Source organism: Pholcus phalangioides, unplaced genomic scaffold (genome assembly GCF_987345545.1).
Source record: "Pholcus phalangioides strain wild (caught in Gottingen) unplaced genomic scaffold, Ppha-v1.0 ptg000001l_1, whole genome shotgun sequence".
NCBI classification, from domain to species: Eukaryota; Metazoa; Arthropoda; class Arachnida; order Araneae; family Pholcidae; genus Pholcus; species Pholcus phalangioides.
Window position 1 is genome coordinate 26,126,734 of NW_028301594.1, and position 27,351 is coordinate 26,154,084.

General features: G+C 34.7%; 1 protein-coding gene and 1 non-coding gene across 3 annotated transcripts in view; one reads left to right on the forward strand and one right to left on the reverse strand.

Annotated features, from left to right (window-relative positions):
• The window catches only part of LOC149090205 (diacylglycerol lipase-beta-like), a 38,753-nt gene extending 12,813 nt beyond the window's left edge, over positions 1-25,940 (reverse strand). Inside the window, exons 1-9 of one of the 2 annotated variants that reach the window (XM_089232744.1) lie at positions 25,895-25,940; positions 19,869-19,982; positions 16,843-17,011; positions 13,791-13,940; positions 12,193-12,389; positions 9,977-10,070; positions 6,844-6,988; positions 4,728-4,908; positions 751-1,396 (exon numbers count right to left, since the gene is read on the reverse strand). In XM_089232744.1, coding sequence (XP_089088870.1) covers positions 751-1,396; positions 4,728-4,908; positions 6,844-6,988; positions 9,977-10,070; positions 12,193-12,389; positions 13,791-13,940; positions 16,843-17,011; positions 19,869-19,963 — 1,677 coding nt within the window. In that variant the 5' untranslated portion in view covers positions 19,964-19,982; positions 25,895-25,940. Of the gene's footprint in view, positions 1-750; positions 1,397-4,727; positions 4,909-6,843; positions 6,989-9,976; positions 10,071-12,192; positions 12,390-13,790; positions 13,941-16,842; positions 17,012-19,868; positions 19,983-25,379; positions 25,664-25,894 lie in introns of those variants that run through there. The other variant, XM_089232735.1, reaches the window with a different exon arrangement.
• TRNAA-GGC (transfer RNA alanine (anticodon GGC)) lies at positions 24,727-24,798 on the forward strand. The gene has a single exon. It is a non-coding gene; the product is annotated as a tRNA-Ala (tRNA).
• Positions 25,941-27,351: the final 1,411 nt, after the last annotated feature.

The following is a 27,351-nucleotide window of genomic DNA, read 5'->3' on the forward strand; positions in this document are numbered from 1 at the left end:
TTTATACACATAAAGATGTCACTAAATTTTATGCAGAATTAGAATAATTTCAGAGGTAAGTGTATGTTGTTGTTAAGTATATAGGGGGCTAACACGGCTCCAGCTCTGAGGTCCAGGGTGATTTTTTGTTTCTTCACACTATAAATTTATTGACTATATAAGGGGGGGGGGGGCACTAAAGGTCCGAACCTAAAGGCAATGCTCCAGGCTGTGGGGACCATGCTGTGTTAATTTTTATATTAAGAAATATTCAAGTAAAAGTTTGTGTTAATTGTAGGTTATTATATATCCATAGAGCTAACACTTATAAGGTACTGAGATAAAATTTTTCATACAGAAGTGTAAATTTTTGTAATAGAGCTTCTCTGAAGTGCTATTCCGCCCATGACCCGATGTAATGCCAGACTCGTTTTATAGTGCCAAAATTCTTTGGGATGGTTGGTGCAGGGTTTAAGCTAGATAAAAAATTCCTTTCGCAAAAAAACGAAAATGGGGAGAAAAGCTTTAGCAAAATGCTATAATGCAAATGTAATGATTGATGGTTAGATGTCTACTCGTTCCATACCTCCTGTACGTATTTTTGCGAAAGTGGCTACCACTTCTTTCGCATGTTACAAAAAAATGCGACTGTAACTTAAACCCTGGGTTTGTGGCATTAAATCTGGGTTTGACTGTATATCATAAATACAATTATGTCTTAAATATGATAAACTGTAAAAAAAAAGATCACAGATAGAGAGAAAAACATACTTTTGGCTCCTCACAATCTAAGATGCATGTCAATACTCTTTTTTTCATATCTTCTAAATTTGGCACACTTAATCTTGGCACTAGATCATCTCCAAGGGTCACAGTGAAAACAAACTCTTCTGTGTGTCTGACACCGTCTATGCTCAGCAATCCTCCAGGCGGTCCAAAAGCAAAGCATTTCAAATTGGGATACATTGGTTTAAGCAGGACAGCTAAAACCGCAGCAGTGCCAGCTCCTAGACTGTGGCCAGTGATTACGAGGGAGTAATTCTGGTGGAGGGCAAATGCATCACTGAGAGCACTGCTCTCATCGAGTTTACTGCGGACAAATTGGGCAGCTTTCAAGATGCCTCTATGACAATGTAGACCTAGAGGACACATATCAGTTGTCAAATGATCGCAGTCGGCAGTCAGGTCAGTAAGTGCATCAAAGAGAGACAGTGTTCCACGAATCGCTACAATGACTGAACATGTCTGGTGGTCAACAGCTACGTAAAATGGTACTTCATAAACTCTATTATGGAATGAAACGTAAATGAGGTCTTCATCTGTTAATCCAGTGACTTTTTTCAGTGATGCTGTATGGCAATGACAGCAATTATCATCATTGATATAGCTCGGAGGTTTACAGAAACAAGAGCAACACCTGAAAATATCATTTCAAGAAACAATAGAGATGAAAACATCTTTATAAACAAAATGGATAAGAGAAAAGGATATAAAAGAAATTTAATTTACTAGTGTACCATATTTTCCTGTGTATCAGCTATGAATTATGTGTTGAAAAAAACATTGGAATTTCTCAGTGCTGATTATCTGTCAATTTTTTTTTATTTTTCCTGAGACACTTGAATAAAAAAAATAATTAAGATTTATAAATGTGGTACAGGGGAACCGCTCGATAACAGTCACTCATAGGACCAAACATTTTGTCTACAAATCAGGAGTGTCCACTAATGAAGAAATACGATATACAGTAGAACCTCATTTATACAATGTTTGGCTTTGGTCACAATTGGTTCCTATATACAGTGAAACCTGTATAAAACGGATGGTCAAAAAACTGAAATTATTTTGCGTTCCAGACAGGTTATCGTTTCGTAGAGGTGCACACAAAAATATATGCAGTGATTTATTTCTATCTTTTAAAAAACTAGTTTTGAGAATATCACCCTAACTTCTATAACCCACGTGTTAAACAGAGACATGCATATTACTATTCTGAATTTTTTCATGTTTGGTGTTTCAAATAACTATGCATTTGAAATTTCATATTTAATGAGCTAATAGTTAAACATCAATATAAAACGTTCTCCTGAACAGCAATAGAATGAACACTTACTTTTTTCAAAAATTTAAATGCAGAAACATCAACAAAACAATATTCTGCAGACCAAGAAAAAATATAGTTGTAGAAGGATTATCTTTACATTGAGAGGCAAAAATTGCTCTTATGTGTGATCACATTTATTCTCTGTTGTCATCTTTCCTACACCTACATTATTAATAGCATCAGAAAATGCACTTTTATGTATTTATTCGCGCAAAAAATTGTAATTGAGATTAATTTATTATAAAAATTCACTAAGATGCAATGCCCCTGTAAAGAAGTTTATGGCATTGCACTTTTAGGTCTTCCACAGAAAGTAGCAATAACTTCCTTTAACTTTTGGTGATTTTTTAGTGCAGGATGTTGATGATGTCAGACGCCTTCAGAAGAAGGAAAACAATTGAAAGACAAAGTTAAAATTAAATGCAAAACGACTTTGAGCAAAATACGAAAAAATATCGTTTTTTTATAATGGTTTCAGAAACCTCCTAAAAATAGTCATAGATGATTTATCGTAGTAAAGAATATCATATTGAAGCATCGTTGTAACGCGGTTTCACTGTATTTAAAATAAAAATTGAGGTGAGGTATTGCATACTTTTTTTAAAAACACAGTGACAATGAGATCAACAACCAATAATGTTTGTGAAAGACAGACACTGTATGAGACATAAATCTGTCTTAAACGGAACAAATATATAGCCTTGTGAATAATTAATGCTTTTTCAATAATAGGAAACCTCTTTAAAACGGAAACTTTCTAATGTGCAAACGGAAAGCATATTTAATCTATTTGTAGATACAAAAACCTGCTAAAATGGAGAAACATTATACATATCTGTAACATTTAAATTTTGCTTTTTTTAAACCTCTATGAATTCCATTTTTGTGTTCAAATTCAATACGTGTTTCTTGTTGCAGGTGGCCATCTATAAACTGAATGAAAATCTCTGCAGTAGCCAAAACATGGTACCACTAAATTGTGAACAATAATTCAGTCTCTCTTGTGTATTACTCTCCCGAAATTATTTAACTTTTTCCAAAAAATAGCAGTGTTTTCTAACAAAAAAAAGTCACCATTTCCATCATAAATGAAATGCTAAACAAGCTTTCACCAAATTTTAAATAGTACATCCGCATCCACTCAAGCCCGACCCCCAGAACCAGTTCAGATAGATAAGCACATTCATAATTTTTCCAAGAAGTGAAAGAGTTCACCTAACAAAAGGGGAATCAGAATGACTCAACTTTTCTCCCATCCGAAGGACAAAAATATTCACTTGGCCAAAAATTATTTCCGTTTTAGCAGGTTTTGTATCTCTAAATAGACTAAATATGCCTTCCGTTTCTGCATTAGACAATTTCTGTCTTAAAGAGTTCCCTATTATTGAAAAAGCATTAATTATTCACATGACTATATATTTGTTCCATTTAAGACAGGTTTCCATCTCATACAGTGTCTGTCTTAGACAGGTTTCACTGTATTTTAATGTTAAAATATATGTTACTGTAAAAGTGATACACCAGTGATTATGCATAGTCACCAATCATCTAATTACTTCTCTTTGTTAAACCAATTTATTATTTTACCTGTACAGAACACGTGCACTACACATATTTTGCAATAAAAAATTAAATTAGAATAAGTGTGAAGATAACATTCAGAGCATTATCAGTCTTGTAATATGCTGGCTTTCTTTACATGTTATCTACAAACAAAACCAACATTACCATTCAAATTCACAATCCTAGACCATAATTAAATTTAATTAATTAAGTAATTAACTGAATATTTATCGTATTTACTAACACGAGCTTGGGATTAAACATGATCTTAGTTGAATATAATTCTTGGTTTATGAAACAAAAATTCATAGAGTTAGGAAAAAATTAAGAGTTGCTTGATCCGCTATTGAGAGTGTCTGCTAATGGAGAGTGAAATATATAAAAGCCCTATTCCACAGGACAGGCATGCCCCCCACAAGGATGGCACTGACAAGGCTCCAGCCCTGGGGCCTAAGATTCTCATCATTTTTTGTTTTTCACGCTATAAATTAATTATAAAGGGGTCCGTGAAAGTGTAGCCACAAAAGATCCCAGCCTAGGGACCCCTGCTCCAGGATGTCAGGTCATAAAACCGGGATCAGAAAAGTGTCCATTAGGGGAGGTTTCACTGTATATATTTCAGTAGAGAAACTGATATTTTTCCTACAAAAATGTGACAAAGAAACCCTTCCATTCCTTAAGGTTTCATTATTGATGAATGAAATTTTTGAGTTATACACCACTGTGATCGATAAGATCATAGTTTTCCTCAAAGTAGCGAAATTTTCATAGGTGGATTATACACCACTGTGGACTGTATATGCAAGAAATGTTTAAGTATATGTTAATGTTTTAGGCTGGGCAATTTGTGACTTGGCTGGCCAAAGCCAGAAGTAGTCTAACTTCCTTCAGACTTTCGCTAAATGGCTTGGGCAAATATATAAAGTGGGTGACAATTTTGCAAACCAGCCAGACTTTAAACACTGGCAATGACATGTAAATGAATAAAATTTATCAAGCAGATGGTATTCATTAATTTCATAATAAGAATAATAAGTTGAAAATCACTTTAAAAATTTAAGGCAACAAAGATTATCGCTACCTGATATCAGAGCAAATTTTGCAGAGACCAGCAAGGCCATCAGAATACAGGAACATGGGCCATCCATAACTTCCATGTGAAAATTTCATGAAATGACAAGCCATGTCTGGAGTCATCCAAAATTGTTGAGCCACTGGAGTGAAAATGCCTGGGCTTGACAATATGCTGCCTTGAACAGCACCTGAAAAGAAAATTACAAATTGTTCCAGTTAAAACTTTTGAAAAACCTGAAAGCAGCCCTGTCGAAACCAAATGACAAGGTATAATTATTATTTACATACTTTCTCAATTCTCAAGATCCTACTTCCTAAATTAAGCAGAAGTAAAAAAAAAAAAACTAAACATATTCAAAAAAAAAACCCACCATTTCTTTTCCCACTAATCAGGGTTGGTAAAAAAACAAAAACCGTGTTTTTTTGGTTTAAACCAGGTTTTTTTGGTTTAAACTTCTAGTACTTAATTAAAATAAAATATTTATTAATGTAATTAACACTATTCCCATATTAATTAATCAATAAATATTTCTTACATTTTAACAAAAACCAACTTTTGCAATTTAATTATTTTTTGCAACTCAATGGATCACTGTTTGAAAATTCTTTTAATGTTATTATTAATCATATAATATATAAAGTTTTTTTCTCCAGTTACTTTCAGTATACTTAATTAGGAAGCTATTTTGCAAAAACTAATAAAAATTAGGTGAATATAATGTATTTAATGAAGCATAAATAATGCAGATTAATTAGCAATGATTTACAATATACAGGGTGATTATAACTAAGGTTCTGATTTCAAAACACTGTAAAAAAATAACAATTGTCAGAATGACTTGAAAATTGACATGAATATTCCTGAAGAAATGGAATTTTATTTGGTAAAGGAAAAAAAAAAACTTAAAAATATAAAATTAATGACATCCAACACGTGGGAAATTTGCTTGCGGAACGGAAACGATAGCCAGTCATGGCAAAATGATAATTATAGCATTTCACGATTTCATAATTAATGGAAACATCACAAAAAAACGAAGTAATTAAACAACTACAACTTACTTGTGTAAATGATGTGTTTGCACAAAATAGATTATACTGCTGGCCAAGTGTACAGCATCATCTACATGCACATTTTGCTTTACTTGCACTTTTTCCCTTTCGCGAAAGAAACTTCCATTGCTCCAGGAGTATCCATGCAAATTTTCAAGTCATTCTGACCAGTACTTATTGTATAGTTTTGGAATCAAAACTTAAATTATAATCACCCTGTATATAGCTGATTATTTTTCATAAATCTGTTACTACTCTCCAGTAGAACCTTTGATTAACTGGGCTTAACCATGAAAGTATAAAAAAACAACAACTATTGAATATTAAGAATGGGAGATATACAGTAGATGTGCTACTTCTCATGGGAAAGAAAATGAAAATGTATGTGAAGGTAATGTAACTACTAGTACACTAGTCTTTGTCCTTTAAGGACAACTGGTGTCTTTATTGGAATACAAGACCACCTGTGTGTGTGTGTGTGCCCCTAGCATGATGGTGTCACTACTGTTGCTGCTTCTTTGTGAGGGGAAAAAGAAACCTGTGAGAAATACACCACTACATTTAGATGTGTGATGTAATCCTTATTCATGAATTTGCTGAAGATAGAGCATCAGAATGTAGCCAAAGGTTAGAAAATGTGGCAAGAATGAGAAATTTTGGCTTCTGTATTTAGCTTTAAATAACTGAAAAAAAAATATATACTCTGGCCACTTTTATGGGACTTTTTGAAAAAAAACCACATAAAATCTTATGTCATTTAACGATATACCATCAGAATGTACCCCAAGGATATAAAATGTGGTAAAAATGAAACATTTTGGCTAATAATGAACCAATATGATATTTTTCAAGGAAAAAAATTATATTTAGGCCACTTTTATTTGGAAAAAAAAAACTGGTTTTTTTAAAAAAACCACGTGGTTTAAACCAAACAACCCTGCCACTAATTCTATCAAAATCACAGACACCATGAATACTTAGCAAACTAAATAACCTCTAGCTAGGCTGAATACCAATTCAAAAATTCGATGGATTCGCTTGATAGTTTTATTTGAAGAAAAAAAAATTACCTGTACTTGTTAAGGAATCAGGTGACTGAGCAGAGTAATTTTCTGACTGTTGCAGAGCCAAAACCCTTATTTTCTTCTCAGACACTTGTCTCTGATGAAGAAGAATCAGACCCGCAGCTATATCTGATGGCACAAGATCTATATCCTATAAAATCACAAGTAGTTCAACAAAAATATAAAAAAATAATTAGAACAATTGAAGTAAAAAAAAAGTACATATAGAAAATGTACATATTATCGGAAATAAAACCTTTGAGGACATTGAAAAAGGTAAAAATTGATATATAATTAAATGTTACATTCAAGGGGTAACTTTTATTTACCTCTTAGACAATTTAGAAAACCTATAGATAAGCATGAGAAGATCAGCTTCCACAGTTGTGGAGAATGGGGGGTGAAATCAAAACTTTTGTGGAGTGGACAAAGTGATAATTCAGATTTCGAGAAGTAAGAAGGTTGACAACCATAATTTCTGCAATCCCACTCTTCTTTTGTAGTTGGTAGTTACATAGCTGCCAACTTTTGAAAATGAAAATTCGGGAGATTTTCGCGCACACCCGTATTTTATGCTAAAACCACTCCCTAATAAATACAATAGGGATTTTTCCAAATAAAATAGGGATTTTCCAAACATAAAAGTTGAAGTGTAGGGAATAAAATCCCTACTCAAAAACTGAAGTCAAATTAAAATAGGGATTTTACACACATGGAAGTTAAACCCTTGGGAATAAAATTCCTACGCAAAAAACAAGTGAAATTGGAGGCCAAAACTTCAGTGACGTAAAAATAAATATTGTGTTCAATCAGAAACGCTGTGAACAAACATTCTGCGCGAATGACCCCAAAATCATCGGAAGATGAAGGAAAACACCGTCAATTTTTGAAGAACACTGACTTTTTGTGACACTTGCATGATGTTTTTTTTTTTTTTTTTCATTTCACGAGTGATGATGGCAGTCTTTCCATGACCGATGTTTATGTCCGTAACACAACTTGTACAAAAAGGAAAAGTCGGCCCTCTTCTGGAACGTTTGATGAAAGGAAATTCATCGGAATAAGTATCTATAAAATTGATTAAATATGTTTTTGCTTATCATTATTCATGCTTTGTTATATCGCACGTACGTAACTTCAACAAAAGAAATTTTGACCACATGTGCATCACCACAATCAATTATTATCCAGGACTATTGGCTGCTAAGCCATTTCCCTGCACGATAAGACAAACAACTTTCTTGTTACCATCAGAGGGTTTGTAAAACTTCCTTAAAAAGGGAATTTCCCCATTTACGACGTGTGACATCATTTCGAAAGGGAAAAAAAAGATGCTTCATGCCCCACAAGAAATTTCTTAGAGATCGTTTTCATAAGCGGGGATTTTTTTTAATGAAGCAGGGAATTTTTAGGGACGATTAGGGATTTTTGTGATTTTTGTAAAAATTCGGGAGATTTAAGAACTTTTCGGGAGGTCGAGCGATGAAGCTAAAATTCGGGAGATTCCCGAAAAATTCGGGAGACTTGGCAGCTATGTAGTTATGCTAATGACATTTATCGATTCAATGAACATAAGGAACCTGTGGTTTTTTGGGCTTAGCCACTTCACATACAAGCTTTTGCAAGAAATTCAGATTAACTCTGACAAATCAGCAATAAATCTGGAATATCATGAATTAGTACTAGAAATTTTAATATGATTTTTGGTAATAAATGATGAAATAATGTGTTTTATAGTGTTTTAACCAAAAGATATGTCTCAGCAAAATTTGGAGCGAGCTATCGAGTTCATTTAACCAATTCACGTACAAGGCTTTGGCAAGAAATTTGGATTATCTCTTATTTGATGAATCAGCAATAAATTTGATAACCTTGTGCTAACCTAACCACATGTTAGAGAAAGAGAGAAGGGGAAAGAAAAAAAAATATAAAATGAAAAAGAAGTATATTAGATAAGAGTTTTTTTTTTAGATTTCTCTTTTCACCCTCACCCTATATGTTCTCTTTTGCTTTTACATGCATATAGTGGAAAGATACATTATATGTGGGGAATCATTAACAGAAATACAGAAAGAAAGGATGTAAAAAAAAGAGTAAAAAAAACTTCCATAGAGATAAGGTTAATATAAGGCTTCCTGATGGACCCCAAAGCAGAATATGCCAAAATCTGTGATGTACATCGCATAAAAAAATCTGGAAGAATTTTGAGAAAAAGTTTAAAAAACACTATTACGGGAATTTTTACAGCAGAATATTTCCACTCAGCTTAAGGCTCATTGTAGAACAATGCAAAACATTCTGCTTTGGGGCCGATGGTAAAGAGAGAGAAAAGAAAACACAGGGAATTTGTTTGAATTTATTCTACTGGTGTTTTGACGTAATATGTCTGTAATCGTAAAAATGTTAAAATTTGGAAAAATAAAAGCTGAAAAGATATTATGTATTTAATATTACCCATGCGTAAGACACCCTTCCTAGTTTTGGGACCCAATTTTGGCAAAAAGGGTTCCTAATACACATGATTTCATGAGATGGAAAAATATCACTGAAGATAAACTGAAGCTTAAATGTTAACAGAACTGATACAATGCATAATTATTGATGAGATGATATGACTACTATATCAAAAACCAGGTGATGAAATAATTGAGTATCTGAAGTGATCGATTTATTCACCATCTCCATCATCTAAATCTATCTTCTTAGAGCCAAATTCTGTATTTTACACTCACTGCATAACCTTTATCATATATATTTATATATATATATTAAGGCTGACTATATCAAGTTAGGATCTACAGTGTTTCCTCAACCTATGCTCCCCAGAGCCCATAGCGCTCTGTGACCACTCCAGTACCATAAATCAATAAATTTGATAAATAAATTTTTAAAAGAAAAGCCTACAAGGTATCCCCATAGCAATTAAAGATTAAAAAGAGCTCAGAGAGTGACAACAGGTTAAGAATCACTGGTATAAAGTATATTCTGAACAGCTGCACAAATATATCTATGTCCTGACTGGGAATCAAACCCATACCTCTAAACCAGAGGTTAGTACACTAATCACTCATAGCTCCATGGCATCATGTCATAATTCAACAAACAGGTATGACAGAGATAAAAACAAAGAACTGCTTACCTCAAAATAATCAGCAAAAAGCTTCGCTATTTCTGAATATGCACTTTTACTTTCTTCATCAACAGCACCGAAGCAGCAAAATACTATACGCATCCTGGAAAAGTGAAAAGATTATTGCACATGTAAATTCAAATTTGGGTGTATGTACAGTAAAAAACAGTGAAAATTATATAGTACAGTGAAAAAAATCCTATATAGCCATACCCTCAATAACAATCTGTTGTGTAACAATATTATTTACTGGTCCAGAAGCACTTTAGTTGCTAAAGTATTCCATCTATATGATATACAGTGAAACCTCACGACAACGATACTCAATATAATGATAAATTCCTCTACAAAAATATTTTTTACAAATCTTGTTTGGAATTGCCTGTAGTCTAATGTTAAATTCATCTCGATACAACAGCATCCTTTACTATGATAAATCCCTGTACAACGATATTTTTTATGAGATTTTCGAAACCGCTATATATTTAACAATATTTTTTTAATATTTTGATAAAATAGTTTTGAATTTCATTTTACCTTCGTCACTTGTTTTTGTTCTTCTGAAGGCACCTAATAACATCAATATTTTGCGCTAAAGGATCACCAAAAGCTGAAAGAAGTTGTTAGTATTGCTATTTTCTGTGTAAAACACAAAAGTGCAATAGGATAAACCTCTTTACAGGAGCAATGCATCTAAATAATTTTTATAAATAAACTAATCAATTGCAATTCTTTGTGAAAGATAAATACATAAAAGCACATTTTCTGGTAGTATTAGTAATGCAGATGTAGAAAATACGACAACAGCAACATAAATTTGATCACTTTGATCATTTTTGTCGCACCACTGTCATTTTCTGCACACGAGGGCTAATTAGACCGGGACCTACAATTTATTGCCGATTCCGAACGGCAGGCTTGTTTTTCATACTCATCGAGAGGTTGGTGCACTAACCCCTCGATGGGGGACTCCCTGCGGTAGCAATTTTTGCTGTGGTCAAGTCGCCGTTTTTTGTTGTACCCCTCTGTCAGGAAAGTTTTCTGACAAGGACGAACTGGGTATCAAACTCGCGACACCTCTTTGGTACTTTAGGCGAGCATCTTATCAACCGGGCTACCGTGCCCCATAAATTTGATCACACGCAAGGATAATGTTGCTCTGAATATATAACGATAATATCTCCACAACAATATTTTTTCTTGGTCCGCAGAATATAATTGTAACAAGGTTTCACTGTATGATTCCTTATAACAATATGTCCCTTGAATATCATTATATTAGGCATTTCCTGTATATCTACTTGTTTTTATTTCACTTGTGCATTTATTATGTCAACATTTTAATTTTTTTATGTGTTACACAGTGAAAATGTCAAGATTGGTGAAATGTCTTATGGCTCTTACTTTGTTAGAATAAGGCATTAGATAAGTTGGCTTTCATTTTACTTATTGCCAAATGTTAAAATTTTTTGTCCCCTTTTTTTAATCTTTAATTCCATTATGAAACCAGGAAACGAACTGAAACTGCTACTACTACTCAACTGTACACCCACCTTGTAAACATTCCTCTGAGGAATTTCTATAACAAATCTGTACATGCTGGAATGTGTGTGTTTTAACACATCCATATGCATGTTTCGAGTAATACTGGCAGTGCCATTCATCTTCTATATTTTGAAATGAAAATGCAAAAATGCCTGAATTTTGAAATGTGAATTTTGAGCCTTCGAAATGTTATGAAAGTATTGTTTCGAATGTCTGTCTTGTTTGAACTCACATTTGTGCCTGAAAGTTGGAAAACACTGTTCATTCAGCCCTTACAGAAGAGATTTTCTAATACAGTAGAATCTTGAAAGTTTGAGTTTCCAGATAATCTGACCACACAAAATTTTTGAATTTCTAATTTTGCGACCCTTTTTGAGACCAATGCTTTCACCTTCACGCTCTTTTCACATTCTTCATTTTTTTTAAGCACATCATATGGCATCAATATCTTATTCAAGAATTAAAAATACAGCAAGTATGCGAGAATTGCTTTTGCTTGTCTTTTATTTCAAGCCCAACATTCAAAGAATTTTTTATTGTTTATAGGATAATTTGAATTTTTTGATAATCTGAGGTGGCCTTGGTCCCATCCCCCTCAGATTATCAAGACTTTACTGTATGTGCACAATAAACTTCTCAAATCAAAACTTTGATGTAAGTAATTAAAAAAGTAATAATACCTCCACTCCCAAACTCTTTTTGCTTTATCAATGCTGGAAGAATTCAGATTTATGTAAAGGGCTTGAGGTTCACTCTGCTCTGAATCACCAACCCTGTGACTACAAACTGGTTGACTATGGGTCCCGATGGGATCGAAAACCATGAAAGCTCCGAAAGAGATAATTGTAAGAAGTATCCAACTACATATTACTATAATCTGGATTGAAAAAGAGAAAAGACAGAATGGTAAAATGATGCTTCTTAAAAAAATAAACATTCATGCATATCAAACACATCCAGATAATTTGAACGAAATATACACTAAACTGCCAACTATAGTACACACCACTTCCAGGATAGCATTATCATTCAGCTATTATTATCACAGTTACAAAGTACAGAATGGATCAATATCAAAGCATGGGAAAAAATTCACTTACAGTTATCAGGACTTTGGTTTATGTAACCATTTTTTATTCTGTCAAAAGCTTTTTTTTTTGTGCATTTTGAAGCTATAGTTTAACCAGACTTATTCCACCCCTCCCCAAGCTATCATTATTAACCTGCAAAACAATGTATAGGTAGTAAAAAAACCCACTCCCTCGTTTACAACCATTTCTAATTGGGCAGTAGTAGCAGTTATAATCCATGTACATGTGGAGCTGCTTTTGCAATGGGCATCTTATAATGAAGACATGAGGTGGCAAATGAGTAAGGTGGAAAAAAAATGTTCTTCCTTCAGTTCTTGGTCAGTTTCTTTCAGTTGACCAGATTCCCAGTTACTCAGATGAAATCAAGGAATATTTTGAATATATTGCTTACATTATGAATTGCTTTCATTAACATTATGAAAATTGCTGATATTTCGTGAAGCACATTTGACAGTTCCATACTAACTCCTCACGACAGCTGAATAATAACAATGATAAACACCGGATTTTAGCTTGAAGGAAAAAGATCCAGTTTTAGAACAATATGAAAAAAAGAAAATGGCACAACTGAACATTTTTCAACCAGTAATGCAAGGAAGAAAAACTTGTGGTCATTTGCTCATATGATCATTCACCCACTCACTTGGTAACTCATACAGCCTCAAAACAGAATGTGCCAAAATTTATGACGTAGAACAATCAGTGCTACTGTAGAATAATCTGGAAGAATTTTAAGAATAGTGTGCAAAACACTAGTATGGGAATTTTTACTGCAGAATACTCCCAGTCAGCAGAGGGCTCGTTGCAGAACAATGCAAAAATTCTACTTTGTGGTCCATACAGTCACTTACTTTGTCACTCAAGCAGTCAGGGCAGGAAATATCAGGGGCAAAATGTCCAGAAGCAAAATGTCTGAAACAAAATTTCCATATATATATATATATAAACCATCCCATTTTCACACATCCCATCCAAAATGGACAAATGGTCATCGTATTCACTTCAGCATTTCTTTGATATAGTTATCAAATGGTTATTGTCATTAGAAACCTGAAGTCCCGATGTGATTACATTAAGCACTGTGCACTGTATTTTACAGAGAATGATTTTCGAATTGAAGGCATAGAAAACACAATATACAAATACTTAAGTGTTTTATAGATTGAAATGAATGAATTTCGGGTCACCTGAACTAGTACTATCACATCTTTAGACTCACACTGGTGGTCAGATGAAGTAAATGCCCATTTTGTACCAGCAGCATTCCACGCAACCTCTAAAACAATCACTAAAAATCTTAGGTACAAAAGCTTAGGTAGATGTCGTCTGGGTCTTGTCTAAAAACGAAGAGAGAGAGAGAAAAAAAAATTATAAAACACATTCATCATTTGGTAAAATAAATGCCACCACAACTTTGTAGGGAAGTGGGAAAGGGACACAAATAGACTAAAAGACCACTTTTGAAATAATTTATATATATATATAAATAGAGACAAGCAGGTCTGGAAAGGAGAAAAAGAGGGAAATAGGTTTTATATATATATATATATATATATATATATATATATATATATATATATATATATATATATATATATATATATATATATATATATATATATATATATATATATATATATATATATATATATATATATATATATATATATATATATATATATATATATATATATATATATATATATATATATATATATATATATATATATATATATATATATATATATAGTATATATATAGTATATATATATATATATAGTATAGTATATATATATAGTATACTATATATATAGTATATATATATATAGCATGACGACAATACAGCGAGATGCAACTACATAAAGCGATAGTGGTTCGATGATTTTGTGAGGGCTAGAATATTTTCACTGTGTTTATCCAACTTTGCAACAAAGAACACTATTCATTGGTTCTGCCTAATCAACATGATTGACTGAATATTTTTGATAAACATATAACAGTGGAATATTACACACAAAACTGTCATTTACAACAAATCATACCCTATCACAGTGAAAAAAAAAATTTCAAAGAAAAATGTAATCTTTCATGAAATATTTCTTTAGAAACAGTAAAAACTGCAGAATTCAAGTGACACCATAATGCATTTGTTGTTATGCAAAGTTCATCAAATAATTTCAATTTCACTTATCAACTTACAAATTACGCTTTAACTTTGTACAGTGGAACTTCAGTTTACAAGCATGATTGTTTCAGATTACGAGCACATTCAGGGAATCAATCTTGTATAAAATAAAACTTCTCCATAAGAAGTAATGAGAAAAATGATTCATTCCACAAGTCTCCCTCATGCCAGCCATGATTCTTTTCAAAGATAAAGTGCAGGTTTATTTATTTTAAATTATTGTATTTTTACTTATTTCGTAGAAGAACAAAGGAAAATTTTGGAATCCCAGTTTGCCTTAACACCCAACAAGAGGGTGAGACAGTCATTCATGTGGTTGATTTAAGAATGCCACTGTCACAGTCGGTGATGTCTTAATGAATGGGCCCAAATCAAACAATATAATTTTAAATTTTGTCTTTCATTAAAATAAAAAAAAACCCTGAAAAATGCTTGAACTTAGCCCCTTAAGACAACCTTGCCCGCAGTGAAAGAAAAAGTGAGCATTTTAATTATGATCATGTGGCACTTGACAGACAAGGCGAATACTCAAAGCAGCATATAGAATACTGCTTATCTAGGAGGCGAGCACTAGTTTCTTTGGTATATGTACTGCTCGTATTGAGAGAAATCTTTTGTTTACCAAGTCAAAGTTAAATTTGTTTAAATTTTTGTTTGGCTAGTGAATCACTCGTAAACCAAACTTCCACTGTATATGGCTTGTTTGTTTTAAATAAACATAAATGAAGTTTTTTGATTTAAGAAAAGAAGAGGGAGCACTTACTTACTAATTATAATTAAATGAAACTTGAAACTCCCTCATATGATCTAAATTCTGAAGGAACTAAAACACACAGACTGACAGCATCTCACCTTAATATATACGAAACGTGTCTTCAAATTTTTTTAGTACCTTGGTTAACGAAGATTATTTATTCCCAAATTTCCTTCATTAGAGCCAAAATCTCCATTAAGCATAACTCCATCTTTAATAGAATTCTATGGAAAATTGGTTTAATTTGTTCCTAATACGACTTAAAATTTCAATGTAACTTCTAGAGTTAAACACTAAGAATCACTGTAAAAAATTATAAACCTACAGAAGGCTGAGATAAACGTCAACAACTGGATGAAGGAGAATTTAAAGAAAGAGGAAAAACTTGATATCTTTTTATCTTATAATATGTACCCTAGCAGTCGGGTTTGTGAGCCAAGTGATAAAAAATATGTGTGAGGTGTACTATGTGGTATATAGTCAGCTCCTTTCTCTCACAAATTTGCAGATGGAAAAGATAAATTCCTACTGTTGAGTTCACTATTAAAAGTCTTGCCATATGCATTCAAACCATTGAAGTCAAAAGCTGTTTTCATTCTCTTTTAAATGCATTTCCTCTTAGCGCATATATATATATATATATATATATATATATATATATATGTATATATATATATATATGTATATATGTATATATATATATATATATATATATATATATATATATATATATATATATATATATATATATATATATATATATATATATATATATATATATATATATATATATATATATATATATATATATATATATATATATATATATATATAAAATCATTCATTTCACAAGAAATGCCCCATAACCCTCTTGAAAGAAATAGAGGTGTATATCTGGGAGCAATTCTAAAGTGGAAATAAATTAAACTGGTTCGAATGACAGTCACTCATAAGAGTAATTTTGACTGAGGAAAAAAATTTCACAAAGCACCTGTTTTATGTTAGCGCATGCTTGCATACCTACTAAAAAATTTTCATTAGCTGGAAAATTTGTTAGCTGAGATACTGTATTTGAAACCATCAAGTAATTTTAGAACTTTCAAACATACAAAAATTTAAATTAAGTTCAAGCAATAAACAAAATTTGAGCTGTTTTTATTCCCATCCCAAACAAACATAAAAACGAAATTGAAGATTGCACAGAATGTTAAATTCATTAAAATATTGATTTTTTGCTTTGTCTTATAACATTATGCTATTCATCAAGAATAATTCCCAGATAACAATGGAAAGTAAGCACCTGAGTTATGGTTCCTTTAGAGCTTATTCTAGCTATAAGCACATCTAATAGCATGATGAATGACAAGCCAACTAGCAAAACAATCAGATATGCTTGCAAGAGTTGTTTTCCTTCACCGCAACCTAGATGCTCTTTATGCTTCAGGAAAAGGATGAATACTGCCAAGGACCTAAAACATACAAATTAATATTTTTTCTCCCACACAAAATACAATGAAATATTTATACACACAAACAATATACTCACAGATGTGAACAAAAGCTATCCAATATAATAGAACCTTGATTAACCAGGGATTTTGGATCCGGAATCACTTCGGATAATAGAAACCAGAGCTGCTGTTAGAGGTGTGCGACAGGTGTGGTGGCAACAGGCACTGTGGTTTGCCCCCACTTAGAATAACAAAGGTAAAAAATATATGCAAAAATTTTCATTCTGGGATTTTTTTCCCATTGATTCTCAATATTTACCACAATTCTATTATTTTTCTATCATTAATTCTTAATTTTCATCAATTCTGGAATTTTCATTTGCAATGAAATTATATCTTTCAATTATTTATCATTTTTAATTCATCAATTTTGCATTTTCATTAGTTCTCTCAAATTATCAGGCCCTAATTTTCATTATTTCTTTCATCAATTCAAAATTTCTCCAGTTTTGAATTTTCATCGATTGAAAATTTCCATTAATTTTTGTGTTAATTCACATTTTGTTGTCTCTATTGTTTTGAGTAGATTGAGCTTTTGAGGATTTTGAGCTTTTAGTATTCCTGTATATTCTATGATGATGAATGAATCTTTGGATGCTCCGATTACACTCCCCCACTAAATATATAAAATTGGGGCTAAGGAGCCCTAATTATTTTTGCATCAGGCCCTGCGACTTATAAGGACGGTCATGATAGCAACGGTAGCCCACTGATTGAATGACAGCTGTCAAACTCGATAGTACACGGTTCAAATGGAAAGTTTACATAAGGACAAAGAAAAACAATGTTTTATTGCATAAGTTGGCAATGCTGATATTTGCCAACAATCCTTATCCTCCTGGTCTTTTGTCATTGCTAGCCAAGTCTGGCTCAAGTAGTAAGAGCTTGCAATGGCTGCAGTGTTTCATAATCCCGTCAATTGTGAAGTGTGCTCTGTCATAAGTTTTTCAAAAAGTTTTGTATTGTGACAGTACCTGTTATGAGCCAGCATGAAGGTTTAAAAATCAGTCTCGATGTGTTTGCATTTGACCGCATTATCAGCAATCAGTCTGAGGATCCATCCCAATCCACTCACGACTGGCAATCTTGGCCAATCAATAATATTATATGAGTAGGTACTACAATTGTTCTACAATATTTTATTCTACAACTAGCTATAATACCTGGCATTGCCTGGGTTTTCTTCAATTACTGGGAGGATTGAAAAAGTGAAATACCATTATAAAGGAATAAACTATTATACATAATACTGGCAGGATTAAGGAAGTGAAAAACTATTGTGAAGGCATATACATGTTTAAAACGCATTGTTAGGAAACCAAAGTAAACATTCCAAAAATGAGGCCCAGGAGCCATTGCTGTCCGACAGTTTTTTTGCCCATTTCGGGATATTTGTCTAGCTCTGACAAACTTTTAAAGTAGCCTATCATACAATCTCGGTCCTGTTTTGTATATATATGCAAAATTTTGCAATGATCGGTCTGAAATTGTAGACTTGTATAGAGAACACACAGAAAAATGTCACGCAGAAAAAAAAAAAATAGAGAAAAAACAATTTTATGTACAGTACATAGATTGTAGATAATATTTTTACAGTGGCCTGGCAACGGGAATATTCCAAAAATAATTTTGTTGTAAAATGTTTGTGACGAGAAATTATGCAAATCCTAGATATAGCACGTCATTATTTTCTTGTTAAGATGGAAAGGTTCAAGTAGGATAGTTGGTCCAAAAATATCTTCAACCACTAGTTGTACAAACACCTCTACTACCTACAGATGTAGCACTACATTTTTACCTTCATATGAATTTGTTTTGAGTAAACGATTGGAATTTGTTACTAATCCTCAGCCATCAGCTGAAAGTGTTTTAATTTAATATGTCGCATTCAAGTGATTAACTATTAATTTAGTTTCTGGCTGGTCCGGATAGATTTCAAATTGAACCTTGATTAAAATGTTCTCATCTTGAGATATCGTAGGAGTTTAATCTCACAGAGATAGACCAAGTGTTCTCTCATCAAAATTGGATATATACCTGGGGGGGGGGGGGTGTTGGCTGGAACTGTGCATTTCCTGCCTAGAAATCTGTGTGCAATTGAGAGGTGTCACTGTATTTGTCTCTAGTAGTTCCTGGACCAAAATGTTTGATTTCGTCGACTCACAGGAAATTTCCGGTGCTCGATACCAGTAATCAAGATGGATTTCACAAAGTGATCTGGAAAGCATCTGCGATGCGAAGTTTCATTGAGAATGCTGAAATTTGGCGAAATCTGAACTTTTTGTTTTGTTGTGATATCTCTACGAAATTAATGGGACAGAACTTTAATTCTTAGAATTGGAAATCAAACAGAAATTGAATAGCTACTAATTGTAAAATGTTAAATGTTGAAATTGTTTAACTTTGAATAGATGATTCACTGTGAAGAGAATCATTCTCAGTTCATTTTGTTGTGTGCTCACATTTTTGGATTTCCAAAACTTAACTTGGGTCTGCAACAGTGTATTGCAGTATGTAGCCTAGAGTGAAACCCCTCTTAACCGTCACTGCTCAGACGTGGAGATCCCTTTCTTTTGCATAATAAAAGTATATATTTCAGACCCTTGATTAACAATTGCTACTCTTTCATGAACAAATTTTTTCATCCTGCTGGTGTGTGAAAAAGAGCTTTACTGTATATGTGCTCCCCAATGTATTTTATAGTTGTCTGGGGGTGAGCATGATATAGAAACTGGAGGCGAAAGCAGCAAGAGCGCACATTATACCCACTGTAAAACTAGGCCTATAACATAAAAATATTGCTGTTGAAACCTACCATACTGCTCTAACCATCAACTCTGCCGAAGCAGGGAACACGAAATCATCACTGCCTATTCCCCAACGTCTACCAAAAGCAATCAGGCCAGGCATTGTAAAAATATGAGTATCCCTGAAAATATAAGATGAACTCTGAAAAACTTAAATTTATCATGTAAATAATAAGTGAAGAAAAAAATTACAAAACTATTGATAAAAAATATTTAAAACTATGATAAAGGCAAAATATAAAAGTATACTGGTCCTAAAAATATATATTATTGAAAAAATATATATACACTGAGGAAATAAATTAAGAGAATTTGCATATTTTATCGAATTTCATGAAAAGAACTGAACTGAATGTAAAACCACTGCTTCTAGACAAAAATGCAAATCTTGTACGTCAAATACGTAAGCGTACACATGTGTGTAGGCGGAGCCAGTAGAAAAACAGGATTTACAAGCGTGCATAAGTTAAGACGCATTTCGTTCGCTAGCACACCTTGGCAAATTTCTTGATGTTATTTTGCAGCAATCGGTTAATTTCAAATTGTAACAGTAAAAATGAGTAACCACCAACGTTTAGATGATGGAATGAGGTGGCAAATTGTGGGGAGGCTAGAAGCAGGCCAATCTCAAGTCCAGATTTGTAGAAAGTTCAATTTAACGCCTAGCGTCGTATGTAATTCATGGAAACAGTTCCAGGATACCGGATCCATCGAGAGAAAGCCTGGGCAAGGTCGTCCAAGAGCCATGACGGCCAGAGAAGATCGCCATTTGTCGCTTATTGCGAGGCGTAACAGGAGTGCTACAGCTTCTCAGCTCTCTCGTGACTTGTATGCAGCCACAGGAACCCGTGTAACAAGGGTGACTGTTTCCAAAAGACTTCACGAGAGAGGGTTTTTTGCAAGAAGACCTGCTGTTTGCGTCCTGCTCACTTCTTTTATACACAAAGCCAATCTTTATACAAATGCAACGCCACAACAGGCAAATTGCCCAACGAGTTGGCTGACTTAAGAACATCATGGATCCCCGAGCATATTTTGGAGGCCCTACCTACTACTGCTACACCACACATGCACCCCCCCCCCCCGCGGAACCCCCAACGAATCGCACATGCGGGAATGTGCGTGTACGTGTAGTGAAACCTGACGTGAAGTTTTTTTTTTGTTTCTCTGTAATGCTTGTTATGTGTAGTGCTGCCATCTGCCACCAGCTTTTCTAACTATGAGTGAAGTGTTATGATTGAATGATTTATCGTTGTAGGACTGTTGCTCTCTGTGGCGAGACTTTTTAACGGGGAGATCGGCTCGCATTTGCGCCTTGAAGTAGGGAACCACAGAAAACCAACTTCAGCCGACCACCACTGTGGGGTTCGAACCCGGATCCTCGCATCGCGAGTCCGTCACTATAACCACTCGACCATCACAGCGGCTGTGGTGGACAGCCGCTGTGGACAGGAGACTGACAGGATCTACGGACAGGAGAATCCGTTTATCGTGGGGCAGAGAGCATAGAGATTGGAGTATGGATCAATGGGTGACCGTTCTCTTCACTGATGAGTCCCGGTTCAGCCTAAGCACCGATTCTCGCCGTACATTCATATGGAGAGAACCAGGGACCCGCTACCTACCCTCCAATGTCCGCGAAATCGACCATTATGGCGGAGGAGGTTTAATGGTCTGGGCAGGCATCATGTTGGATGGGGCTCACCTCCAACATGTCTTTGAAAGAGGCACTGTGACTGATGTGAGGTATAGGGATGAGGTCTTGGAGCCCTATGTTCGCCTTTTCAGGGGTGCAGTTGACCCTGAGTTCATTTTAATGGACGATAACGCGAGGCCACACATAGAGCTCTTCTGCTCGACAATTTTCTAGAGAGTGAGGATATTCGCCGGTTGGACTAGCCAGCCAGATCTCCATACCTTAACCCTATAGAGCATGTCTGGGATGCTCTGGGGAGGGCAAGTGCAACTCGCAACCCCCCTCTGGGAACCATCCAGGGAATGAAAACAGCGTTGCTGAACGAGTGGGACCGATTGCCACAGGAAATGATAAACTGCCTTATTTCAAGTATGAAATCACGCTGCGAGACCTTTGTATATCTGTAAGAGGGGACCATCCCCCCTATTAACCCTATTTTTTTTTATTCTGCAACCGCTGTTTCATACCTTCCGACTCCAACTAGTGTTACGCACGATCATGCGTGTGTATACAATTATTAAATGGTTATTTGTTTTGTATTGTATCAATGTATGTACATATCAAATTTCATTAAAATCGGTACAGTAGGTCTAGAGATAATCGACCAAGTCTGCAAATGCTCTTAATTTCTTACACCAGTGTATATATATATTTTTAAGATATAAAGCTATCACCAGAAGAAGGACATTTCCTTAAAGGCGTGTATACATTAGCGCTCTGATCTTGCAACGTATGGTCCCCTGCAGCAGTTCTAATCCGCTCATGTGTACACAAACTTCCGTTGTGTTCATTGAAAAACCGATTCCAGGTGGGTCCAGGTTTTAGTCAGCTCAAGAATCATTCACAACACTGTACAAATTACTGAACAACCAATTGCGAATGCTTTCATTGCAAGATCTGCTCGCCAATGTATACGCACCTTAAGAAATGAAAATTGGTTCATGCAAATTGCCAAAGCAGAATATACTAGCAACGTAAATCACAGAACAATCAGTGCTACTGCAGAACAATCTGGAAGAATTTAAAGAAAAGTGTAGAAAACACTATTATGGGAATTTTAACCACAGAACATTCCCAGTCAGCCAAGGGCTCGTTACACAACATTGCAAAACATTCTGTTTTCAGGAAAGCAAATTTTTAAAAAAATCTACTGATAAAGTTATAGGCCTAAATAGAGTGGCGACTTGTCAGGAACAGGAATATAAATATAAACTGGAAAAAATTCTGTACCAAATATATCAAACACAAACTGCTGGAGACACAATTAGGTCAATTTCATAAGAATCACCCACATACATTTATGAAATGTTTTTTTTTTCAACTTCACCGAGACTTTTATGACCCACTCCCAAGCTGAAAAATTCAGCTCAGCTTCAATTTAACAATCGCATATGGGAAATATATATTTTAGGTGGTAATACCGCTTTTCTCGATCGAGTGGTGTGGTGTGATAGTGGTGTCTAGTGAAGGACTAGCATCGTAAGGATCCGGGTTCAAACCCTACTGTCGATGCAGTGGTGGTCGGTTGAAGTTGGTTTTCTGTGGTTCCCAATTTTGAAGCTCGAATTCGAGAGCCAATATTCCCATTAAAAAGTGTCGCCGCAGAGAGCAACAGGCCTACAATGGTATAATTATTCATTCATTACACTTCACTCACTAGAAGTTGATTTAAAAAAATTGTAGTTTTAAAAAATTGATTGCAGATGGCAGCACTACATGTAACAAACATTACACCGAAACAAACTTCACGGAAGATTCATTATACGTACACACACCCATTCCAACATGTACCAATTCGTTAGAAATTCCGCAGAGGAATACGGACGAGGTGCATGTCTGGTTTAGTAGTAGTAGTTGGCCTAACCCCTGGGATCTCAAAAGCCCTAACGGATACACAGGTAAACTTCAGTTAATGAGTGATTCAGTTGATGAGTAAAAATTTTGCGCTTTGTCCATTTGATTTCAAATTATCACAACTGAACCAAATGTGTTTTGTTTTTTTGCCTCTTCCCACACACATACTGTAGAATTGTGGGTGACATTCTTGTATACCCTCTGGTGTGTGCCACACTCGAAAAATGAACTCCTGTGTGTGAGAGAGACTGTTCACAAAGTTCAAGTAGTGGCTTTGTTGTTTTAGTAGCTATGCTACATTTTCTTCCAAGTATTGTTATGTGTAGTGCTGCTATCTGCAATAAATTTTTTTTAAACTATGAGTTTTTTTTTCCCAATTCATAGTGAGTGAAGTGTAGTGAATGAATACCATTGTGGGCCTGTTGCTCTCTGTGGTGAGACTTTTTTAATGGGGAGATTGGTTTGCATTCACGCCTCAAAGTTGGGAACTGCAGAAAACCAACTTGGAGAAAAGAAATTTCCCCCTGAGAAAAGAAAAATAATTCTGGAAACCTGAAAATGAGGACAAAAGGAGAAATTTTCTAAAACGTGGGAGAACGGTTGGCAACTTTAATTACACAGAAACGAACTTCATGTTAGTTTCACAATACATAGATGTACATTTTCCAGCATGGAACTGGTCTTCTACCACTCTCTGAAATCTCTTAGTTGAGACAGAGCTGCAGGCCATGATCTGGTTAGGGCAGGATCTAAAACTGTTTCTTTTTTTAATTTGAACCCCTATTTAGTTTGAGAATCTTATTTTTTTATTTTATTTATTTTAGTTTTTTTTATTATATTTTCATTTTAGTCAGTGTTATTTATTTTAGCTATAGTGCTATTCCTTTTGGCAAAAAAGACATCCAAAAGCATGATGCTGATGTTTTGTCGTCAAAGAAAAAATCCCCATACTACATTTGTCCCCCAAAAGAAATATGCTTGGCTCCTAAAATATTTAGTTGATGTCCTCTCCACTTGTCAATACAAGATTCATCGAAAGACTGGTTATTTGTGGAGATGAAGATTACAAGGAAGAAAATTCATCACTGTCCCCACGAGGACTTGAACCCCGGTCTCTCACTTGCCAGACGAGTGCTCTACCATCTAAGCTATGGAAGCAGATAGAATATTTCAACCTTGGAGCATATATATATGTTGAAACGCACCGTACATGGACGGCCTTTGTCATTCACGAGCTATTAGTTAATTGTTGACGCTTTCCATGTACGGTGCCATTTCAACATATATATATGCTCTAAGGTCAAAATATTCTATCTGCTTCCATAGCTTAGATGGTAGAGCACTCGTCCGGCAAGCGAGAGACCGGGGTTCGAGTCCCCGTGGGGGCAGTGATGAATTTTCTTCCTTGTAATCTTCATCTCCACAAATAACCAGTCTTTCGATGAATCTTGTATTTAGTTGACGCCTACATATTTTCTCGATTTCTCAAGCCCTGGTATATTAGCAATTAGCCACCTATTGTGCTGTCGAGACAGCTCTGTGAGTGTTAGAACATTTTTAAATAAAGTTATTGCCAAATATTAACAAAAAATTTAAAAGAAGAAAATACTCTTCACAATAATGAATTATATAACAAATCCCATATTTGAATTTACATCATACTGTTCTTCGATTCCTCCTAAATCTAGATTTTTCAAAAAGATTTAATACCACAAATTCTATATAACTTGATGGATCATTTAAATCTTTATTTTTCTTCAGAGATCTTAATTTTTTTAGGCACAGATGTGAATAAAATTTAAATTTCTCTTCTTAATTAGACTATTTGAATGCTTAGTTTTCTTTTGTGAAATATCTGACACATAAATTATTTTTAGTAACAAATTAATATCCTGGTGAGACTAGAGTTAATATCGAGAAACACTTCATAGTTATTTAATTAGGGGAAAAAAATTGAGACCATACGGACCTTTCAATGAACCAGAAGCTGCAACACGGAAGACATCTGTTTATTCATTTGGTCCCTTTAAATTCAAGATTGAAGGCTCTTCGATTTGATTTCCTCGACATCATTTGTTTTTATTTGAACGGCCTCAAGTTTCTTTGAAACGGCGATGAATCGGTGACAGAAACAACTCCAATGGTATTTCAACTATGACATTTAAAAACACGATACCGACAGGCCCCTGCCTGAAACACTGTTCAAATGTCAAGATAACCTGTGGCAGTGATGGTATCCTCCGTCCAGCAAAAATTTCCCTTTCCACTAAATTCGCCCTATCCTGAATTTCTCCTTTCCCCCCTCTCCCCCCCCCCCCACATTCCGAAAAATGTGCTGTCATCTATCGGCCAAAATACACGGTCAAGTATTTTATTGTAAAGAAGGCATTTATAATACCTACAAACACCAAGCTTTGGAAGAAACTACAGCAAGTCAAGACCGACTATATTTACATCAGTAACTAATAAAAAATTAATGCTTACAGGTTATTTTGTACTTGTGATTTATCCAGACATTGGCACGTTGTTTTTTTTTTAATTTTTAGGTAGAGATTTTTGAATCTATGGCAACATTGGCAGGATCATTTCATCAGAGCCTGGAAATCCAATCACTGAGTATATAAGTAAACTTTACTTATAGCTCAGTGAATCCAATAAGCGGGCCACCATATTTGTTGACATATGAAAATTCGGACGGTTTTGACCAACTGTAGCAGGATGTCTATACTATGAATTCACTGCCATCTATGTTTAAAAAACAATAGTAGTCTGAAGTTTTTCGTTTGCTTTCTGAACACTAGATAGCACTACAAGTCCAATTCGGCTGTTTTTGAACTCATTATGGTTTTTAATTAACCATTATGGTCTCATTAAATTTCTGGATAGATGGCAGCACGAGTTACGGTATTTGGACATCAACTTAAAATTGGATCACTACTAAGCTGACCATATTTTCTTGAGAAACATACGGAGATTCAGGATTTTAAATACGGGAAAACACTATCCAAGAGAAACATCTAAGGAAAACACCAGCTTAATGTTATCCAAGATGATGTGGTCAAATTGGCTATCCACTTTTTTGTCACGAATCGGAACGCATAGTAAGTTATACAAAAATTTTCCTTTCAAATATAGGTCAAGATGTTGAAGAGAGCTAGCCTGTTCAAAGTCATTCCGATTTCCACCATATTAAAAAGACTGTCAACATTATGCTTTTGTTTATAAAGGCAATATGTTATATCCTTGAGGTATTCATCTCCGACTGAGGGACATCGTGTAGGGAAAGCATTAAAAAAAGAAAAAATGGATAGGATAAGGAGTGGATACATCATCAAATCGGCCAGTAGGCTGCGTAACAAGGACAAGATTCCAGTCCACGATCTTCGGAAGCGAGTGCTCTTGAGGAACTTCCTCCGCCATCAGATCGGGATCCAACCTCACTCGTTATTCGATTTGAGAGAGAAGAAAGAAAACAAGGACGCCGCGGTCGGAGATAAGAAGGCGAAAAGAGTCGCCTTGAAGTCATTGCCATCGTTGGTCGTGCGTTCGATGCAAGGGACATCGTCTTCGTCATCGAACAGCGTCTTGAACGATGTCCAAGTCAATCGCGTCAGTTCATCATCTTTAGATGCCGATCTGCAGTGTTCCGTTGTGTCCTCATCATCTGTCTCATCCGACGTCGTCGTCGTCGAAACTGGAAAAGTGGGATCCATCATACATCTGCAATTACAAACCAAGGAAAATGATCCGATATCGACACCCAATGACCATCCTCGTGTTTCTGTGATCGAGGATAACAGCAACGACGAAGAAGAAGAGGAGGAGGAGACCCGTACAACTACAGCTAGAATAGAGAAGCTGAAGAATTACAATGGGCCGTGGATGTGGCGGAGGAAGTTAGGACTCGACTTCATTCGAAAGAAGTTTAGGAGTTTCATGAA